Below are 12500 nucleotides of genomic sequence, written 5' to 3'. Positions count from 1 at the left end.
AGGACAAAAAGGACAATAAAGAATAACAGAGGTCTACAAAAAATGAGAAAAGACTACAGAGGACTAAAAAGAACAAGAGAGGATACATACATGTGCAGAATAAGAAAGGATTTGTATCTTTACAGATAAAGAAAGCAAATGAGACAAAAACACTCAAGTTCATTTGTTATCATCAAAGGCGTCTTTTCCAAATGCATATTCTTTTGTAAATTTAGTTGAATTATAAATATTCAAGAAACAATTTCGCAGTATGAAGTGAGCACAAGTATTCTTAATTCATTAAAAACGGTTCACAGCCACGCAAGAATTCTCAGTTTTCACAAATTTAAGAGAAATCTTTTTTACAATAAATCTGAACAAAGGGTTTTAAGATTGTAAACCCTCCATGAAGTTCTTGTCAAGGTTTAGAATAAAATCATCGAGTTTATCAGATCTGGAATCTTTCATTGTCTTTTGTGTTCTCAGGGTATAGATTTCTACAGTCAGGGGGGGGGGGGAGAGAGAAACATCCTTTTGTTTATTTAATATTTAGCATTATCTTATCTCCTTGTTTATATTTGCAAGCATTGATATCAAGGAATATATCTGAATAATCTGTTGGATTAACAACATGACAGCTTCTAATCCACAAACAAACCCTGATAGTTTAGCTATGAATCTGTTTCTGTCTTCTCTTCTTCCTATCCTTCCTCATTAGACTACTGTAGATGGATTCTCCCTCAGATTTAACATGAACCTCCTTCAAGATCTCCTTCATGAGGTCCTCCTCCGCACTGCTGCCGGTAGACAGGGTATCCGGAGACTTCTTGGTCAGGGTTGGAGAACCTAGAGGGGTTTCAAACTCATCCTGGGAGATTAAACTTGCTCTTTTATCCGTCTCCTCCTGGATTGTATCATAGATGGGTTCGTTCAGAGAGGGAGAGAGGGTTTCTCTAATATTAGCTAAAGGAGCTGGACGCGTGAATAGACCAGGTTGACGGTTTATAAAAATATCATCCGGAGAGGGTTCCTCGCTCCCAACCCTAGTTGGTGGAGGTTTAGGAGGAGGTCCACTGGGTCGGATAGGTTTAGAAGTTGCAATGCTAGCAGGACGTTTTGATCGGGAGCTCTGGGTCTCAGGTTTAGCTAAGTCTAGGCTATCATCACTGTTTGAAACCTTAGGTTGAGAGTCACTTTCTCTGTTCTCACTTGATTTATTGCCTTTGTTAGATCTCCACGGGGGTTGGTATCGACTTCTTGTTTTATCTTTACAGTTGATATCATCATTTTGAGGTTTAGAAGGAGGTTTAGGAGCAGCATGCTTGCTTTCAGGACTAGATTGATGCTCCAGGGTTGGAGAAAGGCGTGAGTCTGGTTGATCTAGGTTTGGAGATTTACAAACTGGAACCAGGTCTGCTTTATACCCCAGCTCGGATTGAAGGATGGGACTAGATATCTCAAGGGTTCGTAAACTATTTCTGTCATATTTTCCTCCTTTAGGTTTCCTAGGTAGGGTTGAACTCTTATCCTTCTCTTTACCTGTAGGTCTGTCTGCCACGCCCAGGGACGGGGTTCTTTTCACATTAGAGATTAGTTTAGAGAATGTGGATTTCTCAGTTGGGTTCGGCTTCTCCGGCTCCGGACTGAGTTTTCCATCAAGGTTGCACACTTGAACCTGATCAGCTACAGCATGAGAAGGTTGAACAGACCAGGTGGGAGTAATGATCTTACCGACAGTAGCATCTGTAGAACTGGGACCTGAAGGTTGATGAATGATGGGAGGATTGTTAGGACTGGTTGGACTAGGAAGAGTAATAGGATCACAGAATATGGCTCTGCGTCCTTTATCCCGGGGAGGTTTAAACGGATCAGATTCTTTCTCTTTAGTAGCAAGGATAGAGGATTGTGAAACTCCTGTTGAAGGGGCTTTTGCAATCAGTAAAGCTGCGTTAGGTGTTGCAGCCTGGAGAACAGGCCGGCTTATTACAGGTTTAGAAGAGCTGGTTGATGTTCCAACTCTAGAGCTTGAGAGAGGAGGTTTAGATTTACCAGAGGGAGAAGAAACTGCTTCAGAAGTTTTCACACTGGGTTTAGAAGTATCTGCAGTTGTTTCAAGGGGACTTTTAGGGATAGTATCTGAGGGTTCTTTCAGACTAGGTGGAGTAGACTTTTCTAGAGGTTTACTTTGGTTTTCAGGCTTAGGGTTTTCTGTAGGTATGGGTTTTTCCGATTTTGTATCTTTTTCCGAATCCATAACAGACCAAATTGTATGCTTAGCTCCAGTGGATTTAGGGGAAGAGGCAGGTTTTGAAGTTGTTATTGAAAGCTTAGAGTCTAGCAGAGAAGGTTTTGAAGCTGGTATTTGAGGTTTGGTTGAGGTTACAGCTGGCTTTGTTTGTGCAGGAGAGACTGTAGAAGAGCCTGTAGTTGAGGGTTGAGAGGTTTGAGAGAAAGGTGACACTGTGAGGGTTGTAACTGGAGTAGGTTTAGGATCTTGTTTCTTCAAGAAGGGAGACTGAACAGGATGGATATTGGCAGAGTAAGAAGAAGAAACCGTTCTGTTGGCTCCTGGTGTATTCCTGTTCATGTAAGAACTAGGGTTAGATTTCTTCCTCTCTAGGTTCTGGAGAATATTTTTGACCGCTATACTTCCTGCACTTGGACTACCATGGATGGGTTTCTCCTCCTGTAGTTTGCCGGACCCGGAGAAACTAGAACTATGGGGGAATGCAAGTTTAGGATTGTTCTTGAAATCAACCACAGTGTGGGACGGAGACAGTTCCTCAGGTTCGGCGAGAACAACTTTGGTTTCAAGTTTAGAAACAGGAACTGGAGATGCTGTAACCTGACCCAGGGACATACTGGGGGGCAAGGTGAACGCTTTGGTTTTATTATTTTGAAAAGTTGAGAATGATTTAGATCCTGCTACGGCTAGAACAGGTTTAGGTTGTAATGGAGGTGGTATAGAGGATGTGCTGGCAATGTTTTGAAGGAACTGCGAAGAATTGGCAACTGTTCCCTCGGACAAGGGCACACATTCAATCTTTGCAGGATCAACCGGAGAATTATCCATCTGCTGACTAGGCTCTATCTTCACTTCATATTTATTACTCTCTGAGTTTTGTTTCTTCAAGGAGGTTCGGAACTTGGGACTAGGGAAGGTGGATGGGAAGGATATACTTTTATTAAATGATTTTAGAATATTACTTGCTTTAGACCTAGAACTGTTGACCTTGGAGTTGCTGTCTGTGAGAGATTCAGGTGGAGTTTCTCCAGAAGAATCTAGTTTATCCTGAGATTTCCTGTACCCTAACCCGCCCAGTCCAAACACACTACCGGAGAATAATCCCTGTCTCTTGGTCTCACTGGAGTTTATAACAGAGACAGGAGGAATTTCTCCGATATCTGAAGTTTGAGTTGATGATCTAGGGAGGAGAGCATGTGTAGGACTGGAGGTTAAGCTGTTTGTAGTTTCAACAGATATTGGTCCGGAGATATCCTTAGAATCCAGGTTTAGTCTAGACGGAGGACGGGAGCTGCGTCTTCTCTCCACCTTGATAAATCCCTCCTCACGTTTAGATTTCTTAATATAGGAGTGGAGGCTGCCCTTGGTGAGGTATATAATGCAGGATATGACAAGGATAAGAGGGAGGATACCCAAGAACAGGATGAACAAGGCGGTGGAGATTGCAGATCCACCATCTGGACTACTAGCTGGACCACTATCCAGACTACCTCCAGCTCCGGGTCCATCACAGAAGGGTGGGGCCCAACCTACATCACAGTGACAGTGTCCAAGACTGTTACAAACACCTTTGTCATTACAGTTGTTGGGGCAGGATAGAGGTCCAATCTGTAAACTAGCTACAGGCATACATTTCTTATTTACACATAAACTATCCTCACCACATCTAGCTCCCTCTGGAGCTAAACCTGGATCAACGTCCTCTAACCCTAGATCTACCAGAGCAGTTCGACAAGGGATAATCCGGCCTCCAGAGTTGATGAAGGAATGAGACAGAATTGCAACAGATTCCATTCCAAACTCTAATCTTTCATTTAAATGGGAGCAGTGGAGCATTCCACATCGTACATCCTCATTCGTACAGGGCACATAGGACTTATTCATCAGATTGTATCCACAGTTTCCATGACGGCTTCCTTTCCTGTTTTGTTCATAACACTGATTGTCAGATTTCTTTCCAGATGGTCCCCAGAGTAGGCGACATTGATCTGAATGTGTTCTACAAGAACCCTGATAACAGTAGGACTGTCCAACCTTGCAAGGAATCCCGTCAACCTTGTAGATGTCCTTAGGACAGAACTCCGAGGTTCCTGTACAATATTCAGGTAGATCACATTCATGCTCAGACAGTCGGCACATAGCACCTGGAGTCTTGGGTTTACAAGTTTTGAAATCACAACATTCTCCAGTCGCACAGGTAGCATTAGCAAACATGCGACAAGTGGTCGCATTACAACATGGATTGTCGCAATGATCTTTGAGTCCACAGTCACATTCTTCTCCCGGCTCGACAAACCCATTTCCACAGACAGGACTATCAAACAAAGTTCGAGGCTTGTTTCTCAAACAATAATCCATCCCATGCTCGAATGCCAGTGCTAGATACTCAAGGCTGCAGGAGGACCAGAAGTATGGTTTCATAGTTGAAGAGGACGGTGACATAATACATCGTTCCTCAGGACACTTACAGTTCTCCGTATCATGTTCCATACCGAAGTTGTGTCCCATCTCATGTGCCATAGTTGTCGCCACTAGACCGATAACCTCACTGTGCCACATGCTCACACCTCCGGAAAACTCGTAGGTACAGATCGGACCCTTCAGGGCCTTCCCAACAACTCCACTGTCAAACTGTATACCGGTAAGAAGCTGGGCGTTGTCGTTAGGATGCTCCTTGACCAGTCTCTCCCTCCTGTAGTGAAGGAAGTTGGTGAGCGTGGTGTCTCCGTTAGTACTCAGAGTTATCTCATCATACTCACTCCAGACTACTACTCCGACCAGGGCTATGTAGATGTTCAAGGGAGCGTACAGAGCGTTGGCAATATTCGCCATATCCTTGCACTTCCTATACACCTTGTTCAGATCCTCCCCATTCTCTTTAAACTTCCGGTTGTCCACGACAATGACAAGTTCAACAAACCGTGATCTTTTGTTTGCATTCCAGGGTCCTTTAACTTCTATTTTGCTTGGTCCAGGCTTCTCATCAATATTGGAAATATCACGTTTATATCTAGAAAAAATCTATATATTATATTTTGCTTGTTTTCTTTCATTTATCATTAAAACGGCCTAACCAATCGAACCCTATAGTTCTTTAAAACTTTAAAACCTTACATGAGCCTAGGTTTTTGGTTCACTCTATATTACGAAATAAAAAATCTCTTATAATTAACAAAACTCGTTTTTCGGCAGTCATCCAACCTTTTGCTGCCAAATAAGCAATTTGATGTTGAATAAAAGCAATTTTTTTATATCGTAATTCACAGTTTTGAAATTTGAAGAAATACATGTTGACCCCTAAAATTAAAAAAAAATCTTTTTAATCATTTTTCTTATTTTTTTTTATACGAAGTAAAAATGGTTGCAGTTAAAAGCTGAAGTTGTTAAAAAAGAGAGATAGTGAAACGTGTTGAAAGCCTAGTATTTCAAAATCCATAAACGAAAATTAAGTAAAAGTTTGATTTACAGACCTATTCATAATAAACCCCAATAATTTTGATTTATTGAAGGATTTAAAGTCGTCTTCGATTTAAGAAATAGTTTAGGAAATGAGCTGACTAGGACTAGGAGGGCTATTTTGTGAAAATTGTTTTATAAAAAAATATTGCTAGAATTAGGTTGCCTTTGATGAATGCTGCAAACAATTTCTAAGATTAAAGACGATTTTGAACTCTTTTATTCCGGTTTATTTCAAATAGGACTCTGTACCTGTACCTGAGCATTCTGTTGAAAACTGGATCCTTGAAAAATGATTCTGTTGTTAGATCTGGAGGTATATAGGACCTGGAGCTAGGTTCAGGAGATACAAGGGTTTCCGGAGTATCCGGAGCAGGATCGGAGAAACCACAGGTTCTAAAAATAGTTCCTGGATAAAGTCTAAATTTTAGAAAGACAGTGAAACATTAAAGAACATTTCAAAATAAAATAGACGATATAAATCAAACAAAAACATAATAATATGTGCTGATTAAATTTTTTCATACAAATAAATTCTGAAAATTACTACAAAGTTTCAAAGGAATTGAGTCTTTGCCACAAACTCTAAATTTTTAATTCCTGTGTCCAATGCGAGAAACCTTGGATGTTTCAAACTATGAATTATGTTAAATAAAGTAATATAAGTTTAAAATATCAAAGGTTTTCACCATCAGGTTGCAAGGATTAGACAATTTGAGTTTGCGACATAGACTCAATACCTTTGGAGTTTTGAATTATACCAATAAATAAATGCTTGAATTTTCATTAAAATTGAAAATGCAACAAGAAAAGATTTAAATACATATGTTTAACATTAAAACAATTTTTTTATTAATTTTATAATTCTTATTTTATTGTTGAAAAAAAAATTAAAATTCATTTAACTCAAAAAAAGACAAAACAAGAGAAGTAGCAATAGTGTCAAATTTTTAATTAAAAGTTTAACTAATGACAAACACGGTAAAAAGAAATTTGAAAATTCAGCTTGAAAAGATTGACAATCTTCAATTTTTTATCTATTTGGATGAAAAATTGCATAGAATATCAATATTGGCATTATTGATAAATTTATCTTCCGAAAAAATCTCTAAATAAAATCTTTAATATATATATTCATTTTTACTAAATCAATAAAGAAAGAGTTTAATTTATTCTATTATTTATCTATTTTTACTATAGTTATATTGTAATTTTCAAACAAAATGGATTTGATTCGAAATATTCGGTCTTTGGTTAGATTATTTTCAGAGTTACATATCTGATAATTTCACTACTTCTATAATAGAAAAAAGACTTTTAAAAAAAACTATGAGGATAAAAATAAAATAAAATGTTTGTACTGGAGGCCTAAATTTGTGACTTCTCGATGCAAAAAAAGGCTCCAATTACACTTTTTTGAAACACCCTGTATAGTTAATTTAAATATAATACCTATTGAGTTGTCTAGAATGAATATGATTGTAAAGATAATGTGGATTCTGTACTCCAGGATACAGTGAGGTATCTTCAACCCTCTCCAGATGATGCGCATCCAACCCATCGAAGACGACACCGTTGAGTCCGTGGCACGTTGAAAGCGCGACCCAGGATCCAGGAATGCCGCGCACAGTTCCCTTGTAGTGGCACAGTTCTACCTCGTCTTTCGTCGGACGATTAATCACGTTCTTACCCTGAAAAAAAGAAAATGTTTTATTTCTATTGGTTTCTGATCTAAAACTTCTAAAAAGGTTCCTACTTTTCAGTTTTCACTTCTCTTTCCTTAGAATAAGTAACATACACATAATGCCCCCTTTCTCTAATATATATCTTGGCAAAACTACTTGGCTTGTTTGCTTATCAGTAGTACGTTAATGACATTGTTTATACCGCGTAGAAATAAAGTTGAAAAGTCAAATTTGGTAAAATAGTAGGTAGTAGGTAATTTTTGTGAGACACAGTATAAAATATTTGAAGTTTGCTATCGTACATCATCTTGTGTTATAGGAGTATGTTCTTCTCAACATTTTAAAAATAAAAAAATTTGCATTTCACTATCTTTTTAACAGTTGTTGTTCTAGGCCTTTCTACCCCTATACTTGTATTGAATTAGGCCCGAAACCTTGCAATTTATCATCGTGTCTGACAGCTGTTTCTGATGACAGCTGTCAGCCAGACATCTGATAATAAATGTCTGCTGACATCAGGAATGATTTTCTTTGCTTTATCTATGTTCCATTTTATTATATTTTACAAGTTTATTTTAGGACATTTATTCGACTATAACCGATGCATAAAGTTTTGAACTACATTGGTTTGGTTTGAGGTTTTCGGATTTCTGATTTCTTTATTTGATTTTATCAAGTTTACCGCTATTCAATAAAAATTAAGTAAAAATCTTCTGGCTTTGTTTCACTTCATTTTTAATTTACATTGAAAATTTATAAATATATAATAGTATGTATTTGTATTGAGTTGACATTTTTTATTCTTTTCCTAATAACAGTATACATGTAAGATTTGGGATTTGGCAAATATTTTTTGGGGAAAATAAATGATTTGGAATATGTTGTTTGGAAAGTAGGATTGGTAAATAGGTTAAAAAAGTAATTGTTGGGAAAACGAGAGGATTGGGAAATTGTTTTTGGAAAATTTGTTTTGTGGAAAAAACGGGACTAGTTTTGGGAATTGTTATTAGGAGAATCTCAGGATTGGGACATTGCTTTAACAAAATAGATTGGATTGCTGTTGGGAAAATTAGAGAATTGGGAAATTGTTATTGTGTAAGTTGCAATCGGAAAATTGTTGTTAGGAAATTGCTGTTATGGAAATTGCAATTGGGAAATTCTTGGATGTGGAAATTGCTGTTGTGGAAATTGCAATTGGGAAATTGTTCTTGTGGAAATTGTTATTGTGGAAATTACAATTGGAAGATTTTTGAAAGTTTTGATCCCAACTTAAAACTATCCGGAATTTCTATATATGCTTAAAATGTTGTGAATAAAGATTAAAACATAGATTTGATTTATTAAGATCTTAATTAACAAGGTTGAGAGTAGGTGTGGTTATCGGTTAGACAAAAAGGACAAAAAGTTGCCCCCGCCCAAACATGCAAACCTTAGGCCAAAGGTTTTTAGTGCCCTAAAGAGACTGTTTACCTAATCTAAAGCGATACTTTATTTTAAGATCGTAGTGATCCTTTATTTAAAGATCGTCCCAATCGATCCACAACGAAACCTTTCTACAGCAGAAAAAGGACAAAAAGACGGAGCTTACCAAATTTTTAGATTAATAAACGACGATATCTCTCTCATTATTACTCAGATATAGGTTTAAAAGGTATCACAGTGCATTGGACATGTTGGACATTAAAATAGATCGACCACTTGGAATTACGTTCCGGTGCGATGCGCAGATATTCTGCAAATTAAACTATTTCTTTTTGATGCAATATTTTATCAAAAGATTGATCATCAGCCAGTGCAAAACTGCACAAAAATAAATTTTTGCACCCATTTAATCTTAATTTAGTCTAAACTAAAAGAATTGAAGTTTTCATTAATGTTGTGAACTTGTGAAAATGATGCTTATCAAATCAAATCTTTTACTTTAAGGAAAATAAACTTTTTTAATCAACATTTTGACAATAAATAGTTTTATCAAATCAAGAATTTTAGTTTAACAAAGCTTTAATTCTCATATTTTAGATGTCTTAATCTTTTTTTAAAAAGCTAGATTTCGGCAACACACGACACTAAAAAATGTTATTTGGCGGCGAAAGACAAAAAGGGAAACAATAAAGAATGGGATTAAATGTCAGAAAAATGCAAGTTTTTGACAAAGCTAAATATTATAAATCATAATGATTATCTTTCTGAATACAATATTAAGAATAAATAAATCACATCATATAGCAATGATACCAAAATAAAGATACATATATTTAAATATCTTGCAGTGCAGAATACTGGGCCAACATTACAACAATTTATTTAGCTAGACAGAAAACTGCGTTTGAAAATACTATAATTTTCTCAAGTTTTCAACTCTCTCTCATATAAAACCAGAAAATAAGGGTTTTGCTTTTAAAAGTAAATATGAACACAGGAAAATGCACATTGCACATATATATATTGCGTGTGCAAAATTACGTATTTGAATAAAACAAATAATACACGTTTAATCCTGCAGTACAGCTACAGGGTTTCCCACTATGAAACATCACAGTTTAAAGATGGCATGAATATCGTCTTTGATCTTTGAAATAATTTGCGGCATTATTCGTCAGCTGACTTTTGCAAGTATCATTCTGGAAACAATTATCAAAACACAACTCTTGAATATACCATTTTCAAAATTATCAGAGATACTAAGAATTTGGTTCAGATTACTGTTCATCTCTCAACTGTGTTCCACCCTGTAAATGAAACTATCTGTGGAGAGTTGAATGACTCTTTCACGTGGATTTAATGGTTCTGTCAATATTTCAGAAAGATGTGAATTTTGATCACAATTTGACCCCTTATACATAATTTTATAGCCTTTTTTTTGAAATAATTTTTTGTTGGCATATATATGAATAAAAAAGTATAAAATAAATAAATCTGTAAGTTTAAAGAGTGTTGAAGTATAGACCAAAACACGTTTGATTTCAAATAAAAGATACCGAATGCTTCTCTCTCTGGTTAGTTCGGGGTGCTTTAGAATACTCTAATATGTAAAAAGGTAATGTGAGCATAAATCCAGTGGTTTACATATATTGTACAATGTCTCCGTATATATTAAATACAACATGAACGTAAAGAAAATAATTTGGCAGTTGGCAGACATAGATCTGTACAGAGATACTGTAAAAAATCCTAAAAATGCTGACTGACGTCTAAAGAAACATCAAGAACACGCTCCATTAGCAGGCGGCCTCAAATGGGGCCATTTTCCAAACAGAATTCCCCCATGAAACTAACTAAAATAAAACCCTAAAAACCCTCGGGAAATTTGAGGGGGGAGTCCCCAGATAAGAGAAGGTGACGGAGTTCAAACTATTTTTCAATTATCTTCTTCCTTCAAACTTTCCACCTTTTTCGTTAAAATAGGTTGAAAATATAGACCTCCCCCCCTATATATAGATGGAACGGGGGGGGACCTGCATGAGAGGGGGGGGGTTTCTAAAATATGTGACATGGGCTATAAAGGTGTGAAAGGGAAATCAGACGTTTGACAGGATCATGAGTCAAATTTCCCAACAAACACATTTTTAACAAATTTGTTGTCTCAATATATTTGCTTGAAAAAATAAGAAGAGCACAAAAGTGTCAAAATAAAGACGTTTAACAGATAGAGTGCAATAAAAGTTGAAAAAAATATTTAAAGGGCCTTTATTCTGATTCCTCTTAATAATTGTGAAAAAATGAATCTATTCAGAGCTAAAAAGCGGAAAGTAAAAAAACGCCCGCGGCAAATTGAAACTAACTGATGGAGAAATTGTAAATGTCATGTTTTGGATTTTAGAAGTTTATTTCTAACAATTTAGAAATAGAAACTCAAGATTTACAAATGACAAGTTTGGGTCTATTTCGCCAGGAGCTTAGTAAACATTTGAAAATCTCGTTTTTTAAAATGAGTCTAATTTTGTTCAAAATTTTGCGCACGTGCCCCGTGACTCGTGAGGTTGTGTAGAACGTACATTCATGGGTTCAAATGATTTGCAACATTTCGCAGGTGCCCCGCTTTCAAAACATAACAGGCAATTTAGATAGACGGATAAAGAAATATTAAAGATGAAATATAGAGTTTTTTCTAAAAGAAAGGGAGCAGCTAAAATTAACATAGATAAATATATTGTATAGAATTAAAAACTAAAAATACTAAAAATATTTAAAATCAGTGAGTTGATCACAAAATACTTTGTTCGGAAATTATCAAACACTAGCTGAATTTTGAAAAAACAAAATTCGAATTTTGTGTAACTTATGTTACCCTCGGGGTACTCAAGGGTTCCCTCAAAAAATTTCAGCCCATCCAGTTCAGTCGTTTGGCCAGCTATAGCTAACATACATACAAAAATATATGTGTGAAGAGCTTTATTATATAGCTAGATTTAATATAGGGATTCAGATCTATTTAGTGCTGTATTTAAACCAATTGGGTTTCGAAAACTTAAATACTTTCTGAATAAAGTTTTTGTAAATCTAAAGAGAAATGAACGGGCAATTAGGGTCGAAAGCTGTGCTGTGCAACCCGCATTCTCGCCCCGACTTTTCTAATAAATTAAATCACTGTGCATTGACTACCCCCTCCCCTGTACTGAAAGTAGGTTGAAAAACTGGAAACTAGATTGGATTGTTTTCAGATAAAGATCTTCAATAGATATAGATATTATAGAGAATGTAGTGTAGACTCTAAGACCAATTGGAAGATTTATGGATAGATAGATAGATAAAAAGATAGATTATAGATAGATAGATAGATAGATAGATAGATAGATAAATATAAAAAGAATAGATGGGTAGATGAATATAGATAGATACAAATTTAGATAGATATATTGAAAGAAAGAAAGAATGAAAGATAGATGGATTGATAGATATATAGACAAATAGATAGACAGATAGCATAGATGGATAGATAGATAGAATTTTCTATTGTTATCATTCCATTAAGTTGTCTAAACTGTCTTAAGCAGCTAATGTAAAGAAGAAAATAACATTAAAGAAAAGTGTAAAACACATTCAAACTTTGTAAAAAGATCAAAGTAAAGTAAAAAAAAGATTGTTAACTTTTCATACGAAATGAGTTCAGAAGGGGGGTGGGGGTAAAATGGTGA

At 36.0% G+C, this 12500-nt stretch overlaps 1 protein-coding gene across 1 annotated transcript in view; it reads right to left on the bottom strand.

Moving 5' to 3' along the window:
• Positions 1–235: 235 nt before the first annotated feature.
• The window catches only part of LOC111708663 (mucin-17), a 15474-nt gene continuing 3209 nt past the window's right edge, over positions 236–12500 (bottom strand). Inside the window, exons 3-5 of the mRNA XM_023482104.1 lie at positions 7133–7371; positions 5933–6076; positions 236–5234 (exon numbers count right to left, since the gene is read on the bottom strand). Coding sequence (XP_023337872.1) covers positions 647–5234; positions 5933–6076; positions 7133–7371 — 4971 coding nt within the window. The 3' untranslated portion in view covers positions 236–646. The remainder of the gene's footprint in view (positions 5235–5932; positions 6077–7132; positions 7372–12500) is intronic.

This window comes from Eurytemora carolleeae, unplaced genomic scaffold, assembly GCF_000591075.1.
Source record: "Eurytemora carolleeae unplaced genomic scaffold, Eaff_2.0 scaffold866, whole genome shotgun sequence".
NCBI lineage: Eukaryota > Metazoa > Arthropoda > Copepoda > Calanoida > Temoridae > Eurytemora > Eurytemora carolleeae.
The sequence above is the reverse complement of the archived record's forward strand: the minus strand, read 5'-3'. Positions and strand labels throughout refer to the sequence as shown.